The sequence below is a fragment of the Lolium rigidum genome, chromosome 3, assembly GCF_022539505.1.
Source record: "Lolium rigidum isolate FL_2022 chromosome 3, APGP_CSIRO_Lrig_0.1, whole genome shotgun sequence".
Lineage (NCBI taxonomy): Eukaryota > Viridiplantae > Streptophyta > Magnoliopsida > Poales > Poaceae > Lolium > Lolium rigidum.
The window spans coordinates 258,582,621-258,607,771 of NC_061510.1; the positions used below are offsets into that span (position 1 = coordinate 258,582,621).

Below are 25,151 nucleotides of genomic sequence, written 5' to 3' on the forward strand. Positions count from 1 at the left end.
CGAAGTGTAGTTTAAGGGGTAGAGACTGTAATATCCCAGGTATTGGGGTTACAAAAATAGAGGAAACAAATGTGTGCATTGCATTCATGCATAGAAAATCTGGGGAATTTTCGCGCTTTAAAGTAAAACAGTCACAGTAATTGAAGTTTCACTTGACCTTGGTGGAATGGAAGTAGCTCATCAAGTCAAGCGCTATAAACCTCAATGTGACTTTGCTAAAACCTTGTTTTGGGTAGAGATGATTTGAACTAAGGGCTTAGATCAAATGGAATTAAATCTAACACAACAACACTTCAACCAATGATCAACTACTTGATCTTATTAAAGATCACAACATAATATTCCTTGCCATAACCTATGAACATCAATCTATTTGGAAATCAAGTAACAATAATTGGAGAAACTATTCTTCACTTATCTTCTCCATGTCTTAAGCTAATCCATGCACTTAGCATAAACCCTATGATATCCATTCTACTGTAACCTTGGAAACAAGACAAGGAGATTCAACTTAAGAAATATGTATTCTTCCCTATTCCAAATAGTTTTACCTCAAACCTAGAGAGGTGAGAGTTCTATCATAATTATTAAAGAAGCAATAAAAAACTTGAGTTCAACCTTGGATATACATCCAAGTATTCAAATCATCATCTTCAAGACAACCCTAGAGAGAGATAACCATTAATGTTAAACATAGATCTTGATGATCACATCAACCTCTATGGAGCCTAATATTAGGTTAGCATTGAAGTCCTTCCCAAATGAGAGAGACCATCCATACTAATCCTAGTTCTATCTATTCAAATATCTAAATGGTTAAACCATCAATTCTTGAGGGAACTTTAAGTAAATATCTCAGGCATTTTCCTGGGATATAAAACTATTGAGACAATCATGACCATCCTAGAAAGTTAAATAGAAGTGATATATCCTAATTGATCAAGACAATGCTTGATCATTGAAGTGAGAATTCCATTTAATGAGAGATCCTTAGGAAGTCAAACTTTGATCATTATAAAATGAGTGATGATCATAAACCCTAAGAACTTGAGGTAAAGATATTAAAAACAAGTTGATCATGCCTAATCCATGATCATGTTCTTGAGGTATATGAGGATAAGTTAAACCCTAAGAGGATAAGTAGATATGATTCACCACATGAAATTATAGGGAGATCACTAGTCATCAAAACCAGGCTTATACCCCAACCTTAACTTGTGAACCACTTGGTGATCACAGGTATAATTCTACCACATTTACATTTCCACCTATTCTTCACTTAAGAACCTAAGAAAACCTTAGAGTAAAATTCCATACTTAATATGGTGAGAAACCATCTATTCATATGACCAAAGTTAACTATAAAAAGAACTACAATCAATATAGTTACTTTAATGATAAGTTGGGGATACTAATAGAAGTTAATAGGAAGAAGATAAAAACCAAGTCTCAAAGCCTTAGTAAGTAGGGAAGCACATGAAATATTAAGCAAGCACCTACCTTATCATGGTTAGGGGAGATTAAACCCTAGCACATGCAATATGGTGTCATCCCAATTCTATAAACTAGAATTGTATCTCAACCCTAGTTATGTATCACTATGGTGATCATAATATGAACCTAGGCCATAATTGAGATTCAAACCAATTGCCATTAGGTAAATATAATTAGAACCCTAGAATTTCTCACTAGTTAAATCTTATACTTAATTATGGAGCATAAGATGAACATAGTTGAAACCTTTTATTAAAAATCATGTGAGGTGATCAACCACTTATCCTTATAGTTAAACCAAACCATGAGGAGAGTAGTACTTCCTCTAAGTAAATTTAAAAGTGTTACTAAACCACAATTTAATACTAAACTTGGAAGGAGTTTAAGTAGAATTTCTAATTTATTAACACATAATTGTGCACATGAAATAACTTACAAGCAATCATATGCTCAAATAATAAACTTGATATTAAGCTATGCCTTGTAAATTGTTTAATGCAATATAACAAAAGATAAATATAAAAACTTAACTATCAATAGGTACTTAGAAGAACCTCTTGAGAAATAGTTTGGATTACCTAAATTGATAATGGCAATTAGGACTATATAATTGCCCATTTTCAATCTCTATTAACATTTAATAAACAAGGGTGTCACTACACATATGAAATATTTTAAAGCTCTTATAATTACAATAGTATCTTTGTAAACTCCAAAGGGATTCACACATCTAAAATCCTGCAAAACAAAAGGGAAATGCAAATCAGAATTAAATAGAAAATACAAACCAGAAAATAAAATAAGAGCAAAGAAAAAGAGAGAAGAGAGGCTTACCGGATGGGCCACCGCAGCCCAGCACCACAGCCCACCAGGCAGCCCACGAACCAGCCCATTCCGCAGCCCAGCTAGCCCAACTTACCTGTTCGTTACAAAATATCGAAGGGGCGTCGTCCTCATCCCCTTCTCCAGCATGGACGACAGCACGAAGCCGTGCTCGGCTTCGTCGCGTCGCTGGCGTCCTCTCCTCGACCGAAGGCGTGACGAGGCGCGTCCTGGCGTAGTATAAATCCCCACGGCGAACCCTAGCCCCAATTCTTTTCTCTCTGGCTCAAATTCCGTTCCCAAGCCGGAACCCTGCCGCACCACTCACCATTATCGCCGGCGAAGGAAGCTTCCCCGAGCCTCGGCGTGGTCACCATCGTCACCACCACCCTCGATATACCCAGCCTACGGAAGGAATCGAGCTAAGAAGCCCTAGAGCGGTGCCGTCGAGCTCGTTCCCTCCGACGACCGGAGCCGTCGATTCCGACGATCTGGCGCTCCTCCGACCCTGCTGTCGTCTCCATCATGCTCCTGGTGAGCTACTCGATCGTCCAGTGTGCTCGCCTTGCTCAATTAGGCATTGTAGCGTCGTCGCCGCATGCGCCTTACTTCCGCCGCCGCGGTACATCGTCACCGGCCAAGCTCCGGTGGCCATAAAGTGGCGGCGAGACCACCCGTAGGTTCAGCATCGCGCGGCGAAACCAACCCGCACCTCAGCCCTGGCGCGGGAGCCCAAATCGCCGTCGATGGCAGCAGTTGGCCGCCGGCCAGAACCTTCACAGGGCACGTTCTCAATTTGGACCAGTCAACGCCACCGTGGCGGCTGACGTGGACACTGGCCACTGGTCAGTGTCTATGTGTAGACTAGCCCGGGTGTCTTTAGCCAACTCGTTTTAATTCAAAATTCAACAATTTCTGAAACTTTGCAGATATTTATAAAATTCATATAAAGCTCAGAAAAATACAAATGAGATATCAAAATTCCTATAAAAGAAAAATCTATCAAATAAAAATATAAAAGGAAATTTTTATTTTTAATAAAAATTTAATTATTTAACACTTGTTAATTAAGCATTTAATTTTAATTCTAAACTCAATTAAAATTCAATAATTAAGAGTAGTTTCCAAAATAAATAAAAACCAGTAAACAAATAAAGAAAACATGAAAAATTAATTTCCTTTATTTGTTATTTTGTTAAATCCTTATTAGAATGATTTAAACCCTAATTAATAATTACCTTAATTATTAATTCTTTAAAAATAATACAAGGACAAATCCAATATTATTTTTATTACAAAGTTATTAATAACTTCAACTTTATTAATGAAGTTATTAATCCAAGAATTGCAGGGTAATTAGGAAACCCTAGTTCCATTTTAAACCAAGTGATAACCTCATAATTTTTTTGTGGAACCCTAAAACCCTAATTCAAATATGCATCACACCCTAGTTCCATTATTACATGTGAACCTTAATTTAATTCTAACCTAAACCCTAGGTTAGAACATGTGATCATGTTACTCCATTACCATAGAGCCATAATTAGCAACTAAAGACATACCTATGTCCACATAAAATGTAGAACCCTATCACTAGCAATTTAGGATTCCATGTATGCATATCACTAAACCTAGTTGATCAAGTAGGATCAACCAAGTTTAAACCCTAGCCTCTCATTGTCAAAACCGTCATCCTTATTCATCCATGCTCGAGCATCACACCATTGTGATGAACCCAAATAGCATCTAGGCCCAATATTTATCATTACATAACCATAGTCCACTGAACCCTACAAATACTTCATAATTATGAACCATCCTATTTTGGAGTCAATCATTCTTTACTTAGTGAATCCAATAGCAAACCCTAGACAACCTCAACCTTAATTGTAATACTTCTTATTATTTAAGAAGTATGTTCTTCAAAAGTTATTCTTTTGAAGTAAATAAAGAAGCATCACCAACCCTGCTTATAAGAACCTATAAACCCTATCTAGTAATCACCAGTCAGATGAATCAACCTTGATAGCAACCATGTAAAAATACTTGCTTAGGATACCTAGGCTTAACTCAGCCTTACCAGCCCTAGGTATTGATGAATCCAACATTGTTGTGATACATCTACTACTGGCTCCAGAAACCAATTAGAACCATAGAAAACCATAGAACTCCACAACCCTGATTATTATACTTGTTCTTTATTAAAGAACATGTTCTTCAAAAGTTATTCTTTTGAAGTATATAATAATCAATCTTTAACCATGACATATAGTACTAAAACCAACCACTATTCATTACATGTTAGGATTACACCAAACCTTATTGTTGTGTGCTATTATTGTTGTTATTATGATTTATTACAGCACCTGCTTATGATAACAAGCAACTAATTCTTAATAAGAACCTTGTTTGTGAATCTCTCTAAAAGTGCAACACACCCTAAACCAATCATTACAACTCACTGATCCTAAATCATCGGGGTTAGGTTACGTTTAGAACGATTGCATCTCATACTTATGCATTATTGCATCCTTGGCAATCTTTTAAACATCGTCCTTACCGGACGATGATGCTATTTCAGAATTTGGAGTTATTGCGTATCGAAGACCTTGTCTGCATAATCTTGCAGTCAATAAAGGCAAGTTCATCGCTTGCTCATGTCATTTGTGTATTTCTATCAAATTACTTGCAAAGTATTATGGTTATCACTATTGCATAAAAAATCAAAATCACTACTTTCATAACTATGAATATGACTATGTGGTGGGCAATGGAACCATGGATTGTGTTGATATGGTGGAGGTTCCATTGCACGGGCTTGTATCCATCTAGGATTAAACAACAAATGTCGCCAGTGATTCTTGTGCCGTAATATCCGTGTTAACCATAAGATCCGGAGTGGGACGGAGTAGTCAAAAGTGTTTCCACCTCTCGTTCATCAACGGATGCGCTTTACCGTAGACACTTGTATCTGTCAGGGCAAGCGGTTGGCTGGGGAAGCCTTAAGTCCCCACGGCATAGTCCGTAGACACTTGTCGCTCGAAGTGCAAGCGGTGGGCTGGGGAGGCCTAAAGTCCCCACGGTATTGCGGTCTATGATGGGTTGCAGCTACCGGCGAAGGAGTTTGGTTAACGAGTCCCAAAGCTGTTGTCGTGGTCGGGGTCCATCCTTAAGTGGTATAAGAGGACCGACGAGGACCCAGGGTCGGGGTATGCAACAAAGGGTGGGTGTTCGAGGTAGCGGAGGAACATGATTGGCTAGACCTTATACCGGGCCTCACACCAAAGGAAGTGTGAACGAGAACTAGACTCGGTTGGCACCAAGGTTAAGATCTCTTATGGGTAAAGCAACACACCTCTGCAGAGTGTAAAGAACCGTGACTCCGTCACTCCTCGTTCCGGGATATGGAAGCTGCGAACGCGGCCGGAAAGGAGCTCCATGAAGTTCTAGTAAACCGGTGAAGGCTGACGGACATAGTTCTTCCGAATAAAAGCAACCTCTTGAAGAAATGGTTATGAAAACCTGCATTGGTATTAGACTTTCTCGGTCTAATGCCGTAGCTAGTGCATTAAACACCTCTTTCCTATAATGAACTTGTTGAGTACGCTCGTACTCATCCCACTCTTAAATCCCCTGCTTAGATATGGAGGCCACGAAGGAGGATCTACAGTACAACTCGAAGACCGAGAAGTCAACAACTACTTCAAGAGACAGGACCCTGTCAGAGGAGTCGAATACCACATCCAGACAAGGAGAAAACCTAGATTAAACAGTAGAAGGGAACTAGTTTCCTAAACCTAGCTCCTACTTAGCTAGAATCTATTCTTAGCCTCTTTAGTTAGTTAAATACTCTACAAATAGAGTTCGTGATAAGTCTAGACTACGAGTCGTTCTTCTGGAGTTTATTTGCAGTTTTACCTCATTGTAAAGTAGGAGGTCGTGATGATCTTATGTAATAGAGTACGTATGTAATTCTATAGACATGCCTTGGACCCGCATATGTTTCTGTTGTACCACTCTGAGCGATATAATACTAGTGGAACGGTGTTTCATTGGTGTTATATCAGACTTGCATACTACACCATGCAGTGGTATGCCGGGTCACCACACCCTTGTACATTCCCTGCCACGCAAACGGACAGTTCTTCCCTTGCCAATGCATGCAGTCAATGCTTCCAAGCATCCCTGGAAAACCCCTAGCTTCATTTGTTGCAAGGATCCTCGCGAGTGTCTTCGACGAGTGGGTGATCTCAAGTAATAGTCCCCGAACAACGCTATGACGGCCCTGCGGAACCGGTAGAAACAATCAAGGGCGGTGGACTCCGCCATCCGAAGATAGTCATCCGCGGTATCACCGGGAGCTCCATACGCCCGGCATCCTCATAGCCACTCGTGCACTTCGCGGTGACGAAAATCCAACCAAACCGAGTGCAATCCGCCTTGCATCCGAAGTAGGGGTCAAAGTCTCGGATGGCATACACAATTTCAAGAAATAGCTTCTAGCTCATCCGAAACGACGCCGGAGAACACTCTCAGCGTGCAATGGATTGTCGGCGAAGTAGTCGGCGTACAACATGCGGTAGCCCTCCATTCGCTTGTCTCGGCTTGCACTTCCGGCGACTCGATGCCGACCCACCACGTCGACCGGTTGCCGGTCCGGCGTACATGCTTGCCAAGCAACCGAGGATCATCATGTGCTCGTCGTCTTGGGCGGCTGCCGCCATCTCTTCTTGCATAAGCTCGACGAACATCCGCTCCTCCTCTTCGTCCGAGTCCATGGCCGGCGAGGCAAATGGACGAACACCCGACGGGCGTGGTCGAGGCAACCCGAGCCGCGAGCGACGAGGAGCAGGCCAAAGTCGGAAAACAGGCCGGCGGAAGAGCAGCCAGATAGGCCGTCGTCGAAAGACGGCGGAATATAGGCAGGTGGGGAAGGAGGGACGGCGGAATCTGGGCGGTGTGGTGCCGGCGGCGAGAGAGATACGAGGGGTGGCGGAGATTTTGAGCGAGGTGGCGGTGGGGTTCGTGTGTCGAGTCACCGACAGATCGGGCCCTTCCCCGCTTTTCACTCGTCCGGAGTCCCCGATAGGTCCTCGGGGGGCCGGGGATGACGTGGGCTCGCCGGATGGATGAAGGGCCAAATCCGGACGAAAACGAGAAACCGGGGGCATGATTGGGCCGAATTTCGCCATCCGGATGGAAAAAACGTCGCTCGGGGGCCTCGTCGGGGGACGAGTGGAGATGCTCTAAGCCATAAGACAAGGGAAAGAAAGTTCGAGACAGCAATACGTGATACCTCGATAGGGGACTCAATCTGAGAAATCGAACGGTGTAGCTGCTGGCGCAAAATTGCAATCGCTTCTCTCCCTCCCGGTTTAGCCATGCGGCGGCACTACGCGGCGCTCCTCCGCCGCGCCGCCTCGCTGCCGTCCCTCCCGCTCGTGGCCTCCCTCCACGCCGCCGCGCTGCGCCGGGGCGCTATCCTCGTCCCGTCGCTCATCCACGCATATTCCGCCTGCGGTGACCCAACCTCCGCGCGTAGCGTGTTCGACGGATTGCCCGCGCAGGAGCAGACGCTCTCGGCGCGCACCGCGCTGGCCAGCGCGATGTCGGCGCACGGACGGTGCCATGATGTACTCGTACTGTTCCAAGGACTGGAGGGGGAGATGGACGATAAAGCGGTGACGGTGGTCCTCGCCGCGTGCGCGAGGGCAGGGATGGTGAGCGAGGGACGGGAGGTGTTCGCAAGGGTGAGGAGGCCGGCGCTGCAGCACTACACGTGCATGGTCGAGATGCTGGGACGGGCCGGGGAGGTAGAGGAGGCTGAGGGGGTGGTGGCGCGGATGGAGGCGCGCCCGGACAGGGTTATCTTCGCGGTGCTTCTGGCAGCTTGCCGGGTGCACGGTCGCATCGATGTGGCCGAGAGAGTGGCCAGGTTGATGCACGGGCATGGCATTGCCTGAATTTTTTGCGTTATGATATTTGACCAACTGACCATTGTGTTTGTCGGTGTCCATCTCATCTCCACGACTCCATCCACTGTCCACACACCGGCTTCTTTGATATGAAGTTGAGAATAAATGGTTGCATTGGTGGTAATGGTGGTTCTTGAAGTTCATCCAGTAATGCAGTAGTATGACACAAGCCCCTGGTTGGTGAATCTGAAATAGAAGTCTGTGCCGGTGATTGTCGTGGGTGGTAAGACCGATATGTAATTTTTTGTAGTGGAACCATATGAGCGCCAGAACACTTCACTGATTGACCTTATGGAAGCACAGTTTGAAGGCATCTACCAGGTTGCTATAAAATGAGTAAGACTACAGTTTGGATCCCATCGTTTTTCTCATTCCTGACTGTGGAAGCTCCTGGATTAACTCGATGATGGGTGTTCATTTCTAGAGTGTGATTTCTCAGGTTAACTTGACAGAGCCTAGCAGCCAAAATGCAACACAAAGAGAAGTCACTAACTTAATAGAAGAGCTTGTCAAACTTGACTGAATTATGGAGGGGCAGTTTTCAATCAATTTTGTGGCAGAACTGCATGAACTATCAAACTAAGGGAAGCCTATTACTGGGTTTGCATTTTGCAGCACAAAGTCGCAAATCAAGTAACCTATGAAACAGGATTTTGTCTCTTTTATGGTGAATTTAAGTAGTGGAACCATGACTTTCCGAGAAGCTGTTGTGAGGTCTACTAGAATTCAGTTAAAGATACTTTTTTTGAGAAATACTTTTTAGGAGGTCTACTAGAATTCAGTTAAAGATACTTGTGCCTGCTGCCATGGAAATTGCCTTGATGCTTGAGTAACTTTGCTCAATTGCCCTTGTGATGCAATCCTCAAGTTCGCGCAACATACTGACAGAACAATTGGCAGGAGCTCTTAGATCCTCCAGATAACGTACAAATTGGTGCAAGAGAATGCAGAGTTGGGCTTGGCTGGTAGAAGACAGAACTGCAGCCCGATAGGAAACTAGCTGGAGCAGGGATACATCCAGGGGCATCAGCATTCTGATCCATGCTTAAATCTTTGTGAACTCCATGAACTGACAAACTAATGCAAGTGTGCTTACTGAGTTTTGCAATCTTGGCAGACTCATAAAGCAGGGTAGTGTTACTGCAATTTCATATACAGTGACAAGTATCTTGTGGTTGTGAGAGCAGCTCTTCTCTGTGCCAAACATTGCTTGAACCGATGCTGATAGATCACGATGATAGATAAACAAACAATCAGTGGTTGGCAGACAAAGCAAGGAGGAGTGGAGGACCTTCCAGCTGAATCCTCGGAGGAAATACTGACGGTGAACTCGCCTGTCATGGCGCTTTCCTGCTCATGCGAAGCGTTTGTTCGTATCCGCAGAAGGTACCGGATTCAGACCCCCGTGGCATGGTTCCGTTTGGTCGACGGTTTGTGAACAGCACAGCCGTTGCTTTCGGTTCAGCGGGTGGTGCTGGAGTGCAAGCATGCAACGCTCCAAACCGAGTACTCCGCCGTGCGTGCGAAGCTACATTTGGCGTTGCTTTCACCCTTGGTTTACCTGTTATGGTCTGATTGTACCGCATACAGCCAATGTGTTTTGTACTTCCGTGTCCTTGTTTACTTCTTTTGCTGGTGGTAGATAGATAAGTCCTGACGTCCTGTATTGTCCTTTTTTCTAACTGAAACTGAATTCGGATTACCTTGCAAAATCCAGTCTGCCTTTTCCTTGTTTTTTACGGTGCAATAATAATTCGATTTGTCTTCAGCATGTTCATGTAGAAGAAAAACTTGGCCTGATCCTGATAATTGCAATTTGCAATCAATCCCTGATAATGTAGTCTTAACCTGGGTAGAGTTTGCCTTTTGACTTGCGCACTACCTTGTTTATTTAGTTAAGATGCCCACGCTTTCGAGATTCACGTGCGCTCACTTAGAGCATCTCCACTCGTCTACCCACAGAGCCACCCCACGGCCACTTTTTTTCATCCGGACGGCGAAAAACGGCCCAGTCAGGCCCCCGGTTCCTCGTTTTGGTCCGGATTTGAGCCTATTTTCGTCCGGACTCCCCATGCCATCCTCGGTTTCCGGGGTCTCCCGGGGACTCGGATGAAGCTAAACCAACCGCCCACGCCCACGTGTCTCCTCTTTCGTCCGGATTCCCCGAGCCATCCTCTTTTCCCGGAAACGCCGCTTGGGGAGCACATGACTGGGAAACTACTCCTCCCCACGCCAAATCTTTCTCCAATCCAGACGAAAATTTCGCCGGATTTGGACGTGGGGAGCGCCAACGAGTGGGGATGCTCTTAGTTTCATACTAGTAGTCGCAAATAATATTGAACGGAAGGAGTAACAACAAACAATTAGTCTTACTGTTAGTGGACTGTCTGATACTCCATTTTTCCCTAAAGCACTTTCATATCTTTGCGATTTTCAAATCTGAAGCAAGGTATTATGAATGTTGCAGTCAAAGTCCAACTATAAAAAGTCGTAATAATAACCCAGAAAAAAAAAGTTCAAACCGTCCAGCACCATCGATTCCCTGTCGTCTCAATCGGGGCCGTCCGTGTTCCCATCCCACAGATGGCACAAACGTAGCCGCGCAACCTCGCCTTCCCTAGTTCCCTTCCGTTCCCACAACCCCGCAAAGCGTAGACCGGGTCCACGCCGCCGGTCCGAGGCCCCGCGAAATCTCGTCGCTCCTCCTCTCCCTCTCCTTCTCCTTCTCCCCATCCTCACACGCCCACACCACCACCACCGCCACCGCCTCGCCCTCCTCCTTCCCCGCCCGCCACCACCACCACCAGCACAACCCCAGCCATGGCCGGCTTCGGCGTGGACACGCGCCCGGCGGCGGCGGCGGCGGGGGAGGGCGCGCTGTCCTTCATCTCGCGGAGCCTGCGGGAGGACCTGCGCCTCATCCGCGCGCGGGCGGGGGAGCTCGAGACCCTCCTCACCGCGCCAGTCCCGGAGCCCGACCTCTTCGCGCGCCTCCGCAGGGCCTACACCACCTCCGCCTCCTCCCCCGGCTCCACGCGCCTCGACCTCTCCGCGATAGGGAAGGCGTTCGAGGCCGAGGTCGGGAGGGGGTGGGGCGCCAGGGCCAAGGCCGGCTGGAAGTGGGAGGAGGAGGAGGACGCCGGGGTGTGGGACCCCATACGCGCCGTCAAGGCGCGCCTCAGGGACCTCGACCGCAGGCGCCAGGACCAGGCCTCCGACGTGCTCCACAAGGTCAAGCTCAGCTTGGTATGCCTACCTACACACTCCCCCGACTGAACCTTGTCGTTTCAGTTGCATCAGCAAACACCGCTCACAAATTTATTCAACACGGCTAGCTATGTTAGACAGTAATAATACTTGGGCGTTTTCCATTCTGAAACATTATTATTGTCGGGCCAATTGGATTCTGAAATTTTAGTTTCATATGAACGGAATCGAGCCTATTTTATTGAGTTTTTGCCCTGATGTTGAGGAAACATTAGGCGCCGCAATCCAACAAGTTTGAGATAGGTTGTCGACAGTTAATCCTCTGTAGTTGTCGACAGTTAATCCTCTGTAGCACCTTATCTGAAGTTTGTTGTTATGGTCCATACTTGCATGTTTGAAAAGTGAGTCTAAGTTATATAGCTAGGGGGTGAATTTTATGTAGTTTCATGCCTTGTATGTTCTTAGTTGATCTGAACACAGTGAATTCAAATACCATCTACTTACTAGTCTAAATAATCTAAGGCTTGTGTTGTAAGAAACATGCACGCCCAAAGTAATTGATGATGTTCTCTAGCGATGCCTCGAGCCCACCCAGCTTTGGCGGTTTCATGTTAGATTATGCATTGTTAATGGAACCTTTAGTCAAAATGTTACTCATATGGAACCAAATTGGAAGTCCAGCACACCAGAATCACCGCAGGATACTCATATGCTGTGTGCGGTGCGAATGATGCGTTAAAAAATTTCTACAAAATCTGCAGTTGAAATTGTACATTTATCATCTGCAAAGTCATATGGTTTGAGTTTGCTTTGCACTGCATTTACCTTAGTTAAGCTTGTTCTGGGATTTACTTATTGCAGCCTGCTCTAGCAACTGCTCTGCTGATTGTCATTGTGTACATATTTATGAGACAATGAGAACACAAAAATGATGTACCATTGCAATTCCTGTTGCAGAAATCGATGAGCTTTGCACCTGAAGCATCTGAGGTTAGTCATCTGATTTCATACTATGTTGCTTTGTTCATTCGAGCATCACCTTTTTGCGCATATGCTAGTGTCTTTTTTATCAGGGTCAATGAATACACTTTTCTGTATGAATACCGTGCAATACCTTCAACTGCAAGAGATGTTTTCTGAAGAACAAAATTGATTGTGACAATACCTACAACTGCAATAATAAATATTGGAAGTGGCACAATTTTTCTTGTTTTCAGAATTAAGGTCAAATACGGCTGTACAATCTAGGAAAAAAAATCCTGTATGCCCTTACAAAATATTGCAAGCCCTTACCTACCCCTAGACTAGACCCACTTGTTAGAGACAGAGGGTGGCTATATGTCATTGATGTAGATTTTTTCTTCATCTTTGCAGGGGTGTATAGGGATTTTAGCCTTCAATCTATTAAGTGTCAGCTTTTCTTCGAGAAAATGCAAAGGATCTTTGTGTTTCATTTCTTTGAATAGATAGGCTTTGTTACAATCCTCATAGGAGGCATCGATTACAAGTGAAGATGATTAATGAACATCCCATGTCGTCGGTAGGATCACCCTGAGCCCTTTGGCGCCTGCTCTGGCCCACAACCTGGCCTTCTCTTTGATGTGTGTGTCCAACGTGGTGCCAGAAAGCATGACGATAAACCGATTTAACCTTTCGATGAAGGGAACATAATCTAGTCTGTATGTATGCAATGCTAATGGTATGAAACATTGTGGAGTATAGGGGTGTTGCGTTTTTCGCCATGCCACACGAAATCGAAACAGTACTAAGACGGAGAATTTAAAAAATACAAGAAACCTATTATCCATAGCAGTACTCAGTTGTCTTCTTACTAGATAAAATTGATAATAAAAGTGCTCTCTTCCATTCTCCCAAGTCAGAAGAGAGACTGTTAAATGTGGACGTGTGCCTGCAGCCATCAAAGCCATAGAATGTATGCCCTCTTGAGTAATTGAGTGTCTCCGTCATGGCCTTCCTCTTGGGATCTCTTTGTCCTACCAGACACACTATAGTGGCTTGAGCACTTGTCTCATGAGATGAGGTTTACTTTGATAGATGTAGTCATGTAGAGGGGGAGGAAAGTAATACATGAATACATGTTGGAACAGTTCAGTTTCGTGGGCCTTGGTTGGCTGAGTCCTATGCGCACTGTCCCTTAATTAAACTTCTTCTAACTGAACGATGTAGTGTGCATACATTCACACATTTGCATTCATGCCTATCTTGGTATGAGCCATCTGTTTGTGCTTTATACGTTTCCTAATCAGTATTGATTTAATGCAGGAAGTTCCACCATTGGATTTAAATGAACTCCTTGCGTATTTTCTAAAGCAATCTGGACCATTGTTTGACCAACTTGGTATAAAAAGAGGTACAGGGCATGATTGTAGTTAGATGATCTCATGTCTGCAGAATTTTGGAATAGATGTGTTTGAGCTTCTGTTGTACTAATTATTCTTTGTTGTGTCGAATAGATGTGTGTGACAAGTTGGTGGAGTCTCTGTGCAGCAAGCGCAAGGACCACTCTGCATATGATCTGCTGTCAACTAGTGAACACTCTTCATTCAGAAATGATAATGTTTGTGATGATCTTGATCTAAGGATAGCTAGCGTCCTACAAAGTACAGGACATAATTATGAAGGTGGATTTTGGGATGATGGGCAAAAGTATGATGTAGCTGACAAGAGGCATGTCGCCATAGTCACTACAGCCAGTCTTCCCTGGATGACGGGAACTGCTGTAAACCCTTTGTTTCGAGCTGCGTACTTGGCTAAATCTTCCAAGCAATATGTAACCCTAATGGTTCCCTGGCTTTGCAAGTCAGATCAAGAGCTCGTCTATCCCAATAACATGACTTTTAGTTCCCCAGAAGACCAAGAAACATACATAAGGGATTGGCTGGAAGAAAGGGTTGGATTTAAAACGGACTTCAAAATATCATTCTACCCTGGAAAGGTAGAGGGTTCTTTTCTCGACTCAGTATGTCAAAACGCTATGTGTATTAATTGTCTAATCATTATTTTTTCCAACTACAGTTTCAGAAAGAAAGGAGAAGTATAATTCCTGCTGGGGACACTTCACAATTTATACCATCAAAGGAAGCCGACATAGCAATTCTGGAAGAGCCTGAGCATCTGAACTGGTACCACCACGGGAAGCGCTGGACCGATAAATTTAATCATGTTGTTGGTGTTGTGCATACAAATTACTTGGAGTATATCAAGAGAGAGAAGAATGGTGCCGTTCAAGCTTTTTTTGTCAAGCACATTAATAATCTTGTTGCCAGAGCTTATTGTCATAAGGTAATTATAAGTGTGGTTATATGACTACTGCGTTCATTGTGATGCTGATTGCGCACAGTGTGAACACTGCTTCATATACATATATTCAATAACTCTGATAGGTTATTTTCCCTTTCTGAGCTGATGGTATCAATATGATGTAGATTTTGCGACTATCAGGAGCTACTCAAGATCTAGCGAGGTCCATGATCTGCAACGTACATGGTGTTAATCCCAAATTTCTGGAGGTAGGGGAGAGAATAGCAGCAGAGAGGGAGTCTGGCCAGCAGTCCATGTCCAAAGGAGCTTATTTTCTGGGGAAGATGGTCTGGGCCAAAGGCTACAGAGAACTGATAGATTTGCTTGCGAAGCACAAGACCGATTTGGATGGCTTCAAACTGGATGTCTATGGAAATGGTGAAGATTCAGTTGAGGTGCAATCAGCTGCCAAGAAGTTGGATTTAAATCTTAATTTCCATAAAGGCCGGGATCATGCAGATGATTCTCTTCATGGGTAAAGATCCGAACCATCCAGCTTGGAATGCATATGCGTTCTACGTACATCTTTGATGTCATTGATATGAACGCTTCTCCTGCCCTTTTTGCAGGTACAAAGTTTTTGTAAACCCAAGCATAAGCGATGTCCTCTGCACGGCAACTGCTGAGGCGCTAGCCATGGGCAAGTTTGTGGTGTGCGCAGATCACCCGTCCAACGATTTCTTCAGGTCATTCCCAAACTGCCTGACATACACTACATCGGAGGATTTCGTCGCCAAAGTGAAGGAAGCGATGACCCGTGATCCCCAGCCCCTCACCGCCGAGCAACGGTACAACCTCTCGTGGGAGGCTGCGACGCAGAGGTTTATGGAGCACTCCGAGCTGGACAAGGTCCTGAACAATAGTACTGATTCTGCCAGCACCTCCGGTAGCGCTAACAGTGTCGACGGGAAGATGAGGAAATCAGCCTCGGTGCCAAACATGTCGGACATCGTAGATGGCGGGCTCGCTTTCGCCCACTACTGCTTCACGGGCAATGAGCTCCTCAGGCTGTCAACCGGAGCGATACCGGGGACCCTGAATTACAACAAGCAACATAGCTCGGACCTGCACTTGCTGCCTCCTCAGGTACAGAATCCTGTATATGGCTGGTAAGACACAACCACTAGTATTAGTAGGAGTACATAGATAGGTCTGTAATCTGTGACACTAGTTGTTCTTTCTTCCTCTCCTTGATGCCAAAGGCAAGCCCTGTTCATTATTACGTATCATTATTACAAAACTACAAACCACTTGTAGCATTAGAGATGGTAAAGAGTTTTGAGTTCTGATGTCTTGAGTTTTGATACCCTTTTCACTGGCTCGCTCATAGTATCTCTGTCTGGGTGGTACAGTAGCAATGAGAATCCTATGCCCATGTCCCTGTGTCTGCACCAAAACTAGCCTGCCCTTGCCCCTCCTCCCCGCATGCGTGTACCGCACTGGTTGCACTGTTGCGCTCACTCGCTGCTCCACTGTTGCTATCTATCCATCCATCTATCTACTCCGATGTGGTGGTACGCAGTACTAGTACCATGATGATTTCGTGACAGGTAGAGCTTGGAATGTCTGCCTGGTAGTACAATTCAAGGCCTACATTGCTGTGTAGATGCAGTGTGATGACTGAGATACGGGCCTCTGGTAAATGTCATTCCTGCCTACTACTCTTATCAGCATGTGCTGGCCGTGGCCCCGCCGCCGCACCTAGGTAGGTAGGCAGGTAGGCTGGTGCCCCTGGCAGCTCTGGGCCTCTGGTCTCTGACGGGTGGGCCGTTCTCTCTGCCACCACTAACTGTACGGCGGTACCGTGCTAGTAGCATCTGCAAATCGCAATGGTTTATTTTGGATTTGGAGTGGTGATGCAATGCGATGCCTGCTGCTCTGTTGGCTGGCCGTGAGGACCATGTTGCAGTTCAGTGCGGCACGGTGTGGTGGAGAATTCGTGTCAGCCATTATGAGACTGGACGAGTGCAGTGGTGGGGGCTCTGAAACCTGAATGTGCCTACAGTACAGTGGAGCCAAATCCAGAGACAGGATTAGGATCTCCAACGCATCCCAGACGTGGTTTGGACCATGCGTTATTTCTTCTGGGAGCTTTGGTCTTCAAATTTGAACCAAACAAACATCAAAACGAACCACTGTTTCATGTGAAATCCTGCCTGGAGGCCGGCCAGGGCTATTGTGTTTCCCTGTTTATTCTTTGCAGCAGGTACTGAACGATCGAAAGGTAGGCGCTGCTGCGCCGGTCCTCCACTTGTATATCTGCGGCGGACATGAGTCCGGATTTGTTGGGATCGCTCCCTGAAGTGACCGCACATTTGTCCCTCCAGTTTCTCATCTTCTCTTCTTGGCATCATCACCAGCCTCCGCCGAGCTATGATATGCCTCTGTGCTGCAGGGTTAGGGTTTCTGATTGTAGCACCATGTAGCAATGGGCTGACGGCAGCTCACATGATGATGATTAGCGCGGCTGTGGAGCCTAGCCTAGTGGCAAACAATGAGTAGCTCCGCGACCGGATGGGATGCCATGTGACGGGACGTCGTGGTTATCTTCTCTTGACATTTTTTTACAGCCATGGCTAGAAAGCTTGCCATGTACTACCTCCGTTTCAAGGAATAAAGTCATGTATGCGTATCACGAAGCGACTTTTGACCATAAAAGTTGAGCAACAAAATCTTGATTATATTATATGTATATAGTATCGTTGGATTCGTATTGAAAAGCACTTTTTAATGATGCTAATTTCATACAAACAATCTTTATCTATTTAAAGTAATTCTTGGTCAAACAAAAAGCTCATAAAACGAGGGCGTCTTATTCCTTGAAACGGAGGTAGTACTTGTTGTGTTCTAAAATGAGCGACTCTAGTTTTCGCATGTATATACGTGCTAAAACTTGTCTAGTCATCTACACTTGCCAACGGAGGAAGCATCAATGTGAGTGTAGACAAGCAGATAAATAGTACTCCCAGATTACCGCGACGGCCTTTGCTTTCGTTGGACGTTTCTATCAGAATGTTCACTGTTTGGAGGCTCGGGTGGCGACTGTGATGTCGCGATGCACTGGCCAGACCGATAGCAGTGACGAGAGGGAATAAGACTGTACGATGTACGTGTGGCATTGTTGCAGTGTGACGGCGGGCGTACGTATCCCCGGCTACCTACCTACCACGGCCAGCCCAAAGCTCATCGTGCCGCCTCCCTCGCTCCGCGTCACCGCCTTTCCTGCCCACCATGATTAGGGCTTTAATCGACGAGAAGGGGTAGGGCAGGGTATCAATCATTCAGATGGGGTATGGGTAATACGGTATCCATCGAAAACGGAATACACGGTGACAGAAACGGTGTGACGGCTACACGTCTTGCGAGCACCAACCACACTCGCTGGGCACATGTGTAACGGATCCCCTGTGCCGTGCAACCGTGCATGCGAATTGCAGCGGTTTTCTTTCCTTGGATCGAAATCTGGTTAGGGTACCATTCACCTTAGTTAGCCAACTCATCCCTTTTTGGTTAATCTTGCTGTCAACGTTTCTTTTGCCGGTTCGAGTTTTTTTGTTTGTTCATGGAAGTCCAAATGAAGGATTTTGGGGCCCCTAGCGTGGCACCGCAAAAGGAGTCCTTTTCTTGGAATAATAGCCTCCTTTACTGCAGAATTAACTGTTTTTATGTGTTTAGGATATATTTACATACATTTGATGGGTGTTCATTTTCAAAATTATAGTACCACTAAAGAGTGTTACTTGTATTGAATATCCTTATGGGAAAAAATACCCAAAAGAATTAATAGGTATTTCATTTTATCAACAACAAAGAACGGAGTTGATTTCTTTCCACAAAATAGCCCCAAAATCAAAGGTAATACAAGAATACGATACTTTAGTACGTTCTTTGGGGCTAAAAACACTTATGCTTATCCGCATGAAATAAGAAATACTATGTTATTTCCTCTTCTGCTTTGATCACAACTTACCTAGGGCAAGGGGGTCATTACCTCCTACTTTCAAAAAATTTGTTAAACATATTTCTAATATCTATGTCAAATCTATAAATATTACTCAAAGTTTAAGCACAATTGGCGTTCTTGTCCCTAATATCTCCTTGCAGTTCAAATGAGATGGTAGCTCTGCTATAATAATGCTAGAATTTCTCCACAAGATACGGAAATTCAATTCGGCTCTCGGGTGCGTATGCTCCCTATACGGAAAAATTATATTTCTAGTTGTCGAAAAAATTTGACAAAAAATTCTACATGTACATCTCCATAATATATGTGCATTCGTCAAGTTTCACCAAAAATCAATAATTTTTGTGGTCTATGTAAAAAAGAGAAAATTTATCTTGTAAAAAACATTATTTTTAGAACTGAGTATTCTCTTTTTTACACACGTCACATGACAAGTCCATTTTTTATGAAACAACTTTGTGAGCGCGTAGCACATGAAGATGTACGTGCGAATTTTTTGTTTCAATTTTTTTGAAAAAATATATGTAAGATGAAATTCAAAATAGAGGGAGCATATGCTCCCATGTTCCAAAACACCACTCCCATTAAGTAATATGTACCTTCGTTAGATCCATGGTCTTCAAAATCTCAGTGAAAATTGAAACTACTCACCTCTACGGGCCAGCGAACTATACATATGTACCTCTAGAATTAATCACACACCACAATTATGTGAGTAACTAAATCATATGACTATGCAAAATATTAGTAGAAAAAATAGACATATGGCACTGGATTAATAAGAGGATTGGATGTACGGTCTCTAAAACATTTATGATGGGGACAAGTAGAACTGTTGAGGAGAAGAGCTACTTGTGGAATGATATAATTATGTAATTGTACCGTTAATATCCACTAATGAATACTCACAATCTTGGAAAGGAGCATGATGGTCGGTGTTGTTACTCAGATTTGGAAATACCCGAGAGAAATCGTGGCATCGAAAAGTTTATTCAAAGTTGTTTGAGTGTTTTTTGGGGGGCAAGAGAAGTCAAAGAGAGTCATGGTTAGCTAAACCTTAGACCATCTATATTTTCGAAGTGTAGAATTACACTAAATTGTTGAGCCACAAAAGTAGAAGTGTACTGATACCGTCTCAAATAAATCTTGGGCCAGGGCCCAGGGCAGGCACCCCTCTGCCCCACCCCTCTGCCCCACCCTATGGGCCAATCCTAATGCGAGTATTCCGTAACTAATTGCATCCACACCCAATTGTCGTATTTGGTCCTTAGGAGTTTCCAAAACATGTGAAGAAAATTATGGACATGGCTATGTTGTATCTTTGAATCTACACCACTTTCTCCGAAAGTATCACCATATGTGACATGTGCTAAAAAAAGTCCTAGAACAAAACACAACATAAGACGTGTGATATTCACAAATCATTTGTTTTCTGTGTGCAAGATACACATTGTCATGTTTTGGGACGAAAATTTGTAGATGTACAAAATACAACATAAGACATGTCCATGTCTTTTTTCACAATTTTTAAAAACTTAGAAGTGTAGCATGTGACATGAGGCGCGTGCCCACAACTAGCTGCAAACCATAGTGTTCCGGTCCAAATTAACTTGGTGTCCTATTCCCTCCGGATCACTTCCATCACACGTTCAGGTGAAATTCGTACTCACAATGCAGAATGTGCAAATGAATGGTGGCTTGCCAAGTGGCGTGAGACTATAGTTGAGAGCCCTGCTTTGGTCTTTGGATGTCACATACCATCCCAACCACACCGGATCGCAACCAGCAATGTAATCCAAATCGTGTTAGGAAAAAGGAGCGAGTGGAAGGCAGTATCGCCATCAGATCCTGGTGGGGGCGACGGGCAATGGCAAAACAGCAAAGCAGCCTTCAAATCGAAAAGGAAAAGGGTAGAAAAAAAGGGTATAATGCCAGTACTCTGCTACTAGCTTGTTAGGCTATGCATTATTTGCAGGAGACCAAGGTCAAGATTCTCAGCGGATCATGTCCCTAGTGGGTTGTTGTTGTTGGTGGTGGTGCCCTGCATTATATTACCTCTCGCCCAGGGCACCCCGATGGCTGCTCCTGCTTGCTTGCCCATCTCATCATCCATGTGCCGTTTTTGTGCTACTTGTGTCGCTCTCGTCCCATGCCCTAATTGATAGACTAGGCGACTGGCCATGCATTGCGATTCACCGGATGGTGAATGTGTAGATATATTTATACTGCATAGCTGCCTTATATATGACATGCATGGAGGTGAAAATTGGATTGAGCATCTTTTTGTTCTAAGGACTGATCTTCTTTCGTGATGTATCTTCGGTTCTTGTGAGACCGAGATATGATTGAACATCTAGAAGAAAGCTAGTACTTATTCTTTCACACGAGACAAGAGAAGGTCGGGATCACTATGCAAGTCTCCACTAATACTCCACCTATCTTGGATTGGATTAGGTAATCCCCTAGTGTTAGACAAATAAATGTCTCGTGTTCAACAATAATGGATGCACACTTTCGGTTTGTGTCTTCCAAGCAAATAGTTGAAATTCGGAGTTTAGTTGTTTGCTGTATGAAAAAGGTAGGGTTGTTAACTTTATTCATTTTTCTTGTCGTAATCAAGCCTTTTCGGTTAATGACTCGAAGCAAAAGCAAACCAAGACTTGAATGGAAGTTGGAGTAGTAACATCTTTTCACACGTGTTAAGAGATTTTGGACCAGTCAAGAGCTAAAAGGTTCTCTATCTTAAGCTCTAACATCATACTTAAAAGCGACGCCTACTCAGATTATGGATGCATTTTGAGCAAAAATGTTCTAACAAATTAAATTTCAGCTACTTTTGCAGCTCTTGCAATATGAACACATCATATTCTTGCACATAGGCATAGCTCGGTTGTCACATGCAAGAACAGTGCAGGATTCTTCAATAATTAAGGGCAAACCTTTCCCCAAAGGAAAAACAAGATCAAACAACAAAGATCTCATCTAGCAAAAAGCTAGAAAGGGGGTGCTTATACACAAAGAGTAAATTTGTCACAAATAATGGCTGACAGGAAAGCAAGCACACATTGTGTCGAGAGCCCACATATCAGTGATTGTGATTAGGCTTATCTAACTACTGCCACACACCCCAACTAATAAGCATCCGAACTGAAAAAGAAGAGAATATATTGAGTTAACATGATTATTTATATTTAAGCAAATCTAAGTATCTATTTCAGCCAAGACAGCAAATATAAAATGGAAAAGATTTTCACTAGGCAAAAGACAGCCTCTGCCATCTGAATGGCTTAGCCTTTGCTTTCCCACTTCTTTATGTAAAACAATGCTATATGTTTTTAAAATTGCCAAACTACGTACCCTACCACCCCCTCAAAAGCATACACGACCACATAATTTGTGGGACTCCATACCCTCCTTTTCAAGGTCCAGATTGGCATCATTACAAACGCTTCAAAATGCAAAGTATATATTTGATTGTACCCACAAAGTAACTGAATATTGTTTTGTGTTTTTGAGACATTCCAATTGCTACATGTTTATCTATGTTATCTTGATTGTCTTGTCTGTAATAACTTTTAGTGGTTGTAAAAAGCGTTGCCAAAAGTTGTAACATGGAGAATATGACAATATATGGCATGAAAAAAGTATTTAGGAGTTGAAGAATGGACTTACATCAGTCCCAATGCAAAATAAGATTAACTTAACTAACTAGCATGATGATGTATGTGCATCCAGCTAACATGGGACAAATTAGAAGCGGCGCTAGCCATTGTGTAACTAACACATGATCATTGAAATATTTAATTAAAATAAAATAAGTTTTAGAGTGGAATTTCACTTTGCACCATGATTTTTAAATGGTGATAGGTTGCGCCAGATTTTGTTCTTCGTACATGTGGCAATAAAAGTAAAATCGTGTGCATACAAATAGATGGTCCAAACTGGAATTCAAGTGGTTGGTGACCCTCTCAAGTCGTCGTTCTCTAGCTTGATGTTACTTGATCTAGATGAACTCGTAGAGAGATTGTACGAAAGAGACGGGATTGCTTCGAATGAGACATCCCATCATGACATACACGTCGAGCTTCAATTTCAAATTCTTTTTCTACACTACAACGATACTATGGATCCAAAACATCCATAGTTGTACGACTACTCCCTAGTCAGATATCTGGCTTAGTGTAGATGAATAAGGCTTAGTCACCAAATCCTAGATTTGACAAATAAAGTTAGTCAAGATTGAGCGAGCTGAATCAAGCTAAGTTCACATTATACACAGTTATATCATCTTTTGAATACCCCGGAAAAATCATGATTCAGCCACCGGCTCTTATAAAATAAAGGAGTTCAAACGGTTTCATTTATGTTTTATCGAGGTGAAATATTATTTTTGGTTAACTTGATCTAGTCACTATCAACTTCATATGTTCAAAAATGACATTCAAAAAATGACTTAAACAAAAATGCAATTGCTAAAAGGGTTATGTGTTATGTGGCAGCGCCACAATGATATATATAACAAGTATCCAAGTGCTGGCAATGTCATGTTTTTTTTCCGATAAGGAGCATATATTAATATCGCAGAGATACCAATTACACTCAGCTTCTAAACAACGCATTGCCTAGCGGCATTACAGATGCACACAACCAAAAAAAGAGAGAAGAATTACAAAAAAGAAAAGCCCCGCTACAATGATCAAATCATTGAAACAACAGCCCAAACACCATAGGACAACACCAGAAGTTCAAGTTCTCCAAAAGCGGCGCCTCAAAAAAGGGAACAAAGCACAAGAACTGTCGCCGCCCAATCATAGATCTTAGATTTTCACCCTGAAGAAAGTCCTCGCTCTCAACACAATACCTTCAACAAGGACATTGCCAGGAACAATCAATCAAGGCCAGACCTTGGATTTTCACCCTGAACGATAAGACTATGAACTACTTTTGTGCAGTCGCCCCCACTATCATGCCGCTGTTCCAACTCATGAAACATCTAGCCAATTCCTCATCGCCGCCTAGACTTGAACCGTCATTGCCATACCTCAGATCTTGGTTTTCATGACATTCTCCGCCAGCACCATGAAACGAGAACATGCTCCACGATATTAACAGCTAGTAGAGCGTCGAAGCGTTACCTCTAAAACCAAACGTTCGGAGTAAAACATGGGTGCGCACGACCGAATCCCTTCTGAACCAGCAAACTCCAGGCATGATGCGCCCAGTGGAGTTCGCCGTCGAAGCCTTCCAAAACACGACACTTAAGCCATATCGATAACGACAAGCATCAAACAGATCATCACCTTAGGCGATGAGAAGGAACCTTAGGACCACCTCCTTTATTCGAGCGGAGCTTCTCTAAGAAATGTCAATCCAGAGTGATGTTTTGCCGGCGTGGCCAAGCCAACATCAGAACCCGCATCTCCTAGTTTCTATCACATGTTTCTCAAGTTTCTTTCACACAAATATGGCGATGGTGTATATTGGATTAACCATATATTTTCCATTAATAGATAAAATATCCAAAACAACAAAGTTTGTCCAGGGTTGGAGTCTTATGTGTGCATCTACAAAAGCTATTTCTCTCGAAAAAGGGAATGTACGCAGCCTCTGCATCAATCGATGCACATAACTATTTTTATCGCTATATTTTCATCATTTAGAGTATATAGTCCACATACCACAAAAAGAAACATAAAGCTCCTATGCACCATGAATTTTGCAAAAAGCTATAGGGTAGTGAACTTTGGCCGATATGAACATGTAGGTCGCTAAACTCGCAAGATGTGACAAACCCATGAATTAATTTTAGTTTAGAAGGTTGGGTCATAAATCACCTATGCCCTTTTTTTCGGTGTTGATGTCACAAGTCGACTTGGTGGTTCAACGGTCGCAGGGTGTTGTGTAGTTCATTTTGCGAGTTCACTTACCAGATTCATTCATCTCGAGGCGTTTCATAGAAGACCAATGCTTTTTATTTTCCTCCTTTTGATATTATGAGAGCCATATATTAGTGTTGTTGTGCTAGACGGACAATTCCTTGCTATCTTCCTAAGGGGAGACGAGGAACCCTATATTTTCTCCACCAACCTTCCCCTCTCACCCCTCGCCTCCATCAGAGGATGCGGCCAATCGAGCATCGTGTTGCGAATGACAAAGACGATTTCTCTCCCGCGACGCGTTTCTTCATCGTGGGGGTCGTCGGCCTGGGCGGTAGAAATTCCTCACCGACACAGTTGGTGCGTGGTGGAGAGTGTTGGCGTTTGGTGGTGGCAAATGGCGGTTGGGCCCGATTTGGGCATGGTTGGGCTTTTCTCTCAAGCAGAGTGGTGTTGCGAGGGGCTTTGTTCAGTTGTGCGGTGGTGGTTGGC

General features: G+C 43.8%; 2 protein-coding genes across 2 annotated transcripts; both read left to right on the forward strand.

Moving 5' to 3' along the window:
- The first annotated feature begins 7,697 nt into the window (after nt 1-7,697).
- On the forward strand, nt 7,698-8,354 carry LOC124699831 (pentatricopeptide repeat-containing protein At2g03380, mitochondrial-like). The gene has a single exon (XM_047232065.1). The coding sequence runs from the start codon at nt 7,698-7,700 to the stop codon at nt 8,277-8,279; it is 582 nt and encodes a 193-aa protein (XP_047088021.1). The 3' UTR covers nt 8,280-8,354.
- Nucleotides 8,355-11,096: 2,742 nt separating this feature from the next.
- On the forward strand, nt 11,097-16,108 carry LOC124703339 (digalactosyldiacylglycerol synthase 1, chloroplastic-like). The gene is made up of 7 exons (XM_047235552.1): nt 11,097-11,537; nt 12,456-12,488; nt 13,782-13,869; nt 13,973-14,454; nt 14,535-14,801; nt 14,945-15,294; nt 15,389-16,108. Exons 1-7 carry the CDS (start codon nt 11,112-11,114, stop codon nt 15,930-15,932), a joined length of 2,190 nt encoding a protein of 729 aa, XP_047091508.1. The 5' UTR covers nt 11,097-11,111; the 3' UTR covers nt 15,933-16,108.
- The last annotated feature ends 9,043 nt before the right edge of the window (nt 16,109-25,151 follow it).

What these genes read in the sequence shown, in the direction of transcription:
- LOC124703339 (XM_047235552.1), top strand. Translation starts at nt 11,112, where the DNA reads ATGGCCGGCTTCGGCGTGGACACGCGCCCGGCGGCGGCGGCGGCGGGG. An exon ending in ACAAGGTCAAGCTCAGCTTG is followed by an intron (nt 11,538 to 12,455) that starts GTATGCCTACCT and finishes TTCCTGTTGCAG; the next exon opens with AAATCGATGAGCTTTGCACC. An exon ending in CCAACTTGGTATAAAAAGAG is followed by an intron (nt 13,870 to 13,972) that starts GTACAGGGCATG and finishes TGTGTCGAATAG; the next exon opens with ATGTGTGTGACAAGTTGGTG.
- LOC124699831 (XM_047232065.1), top strand. Translation starts at nt 7,698, where the DNA reads ATGCGGCGGCACTACGCGGCGCTCCTCCGCCGCGCCGCCTCGCTGCCG.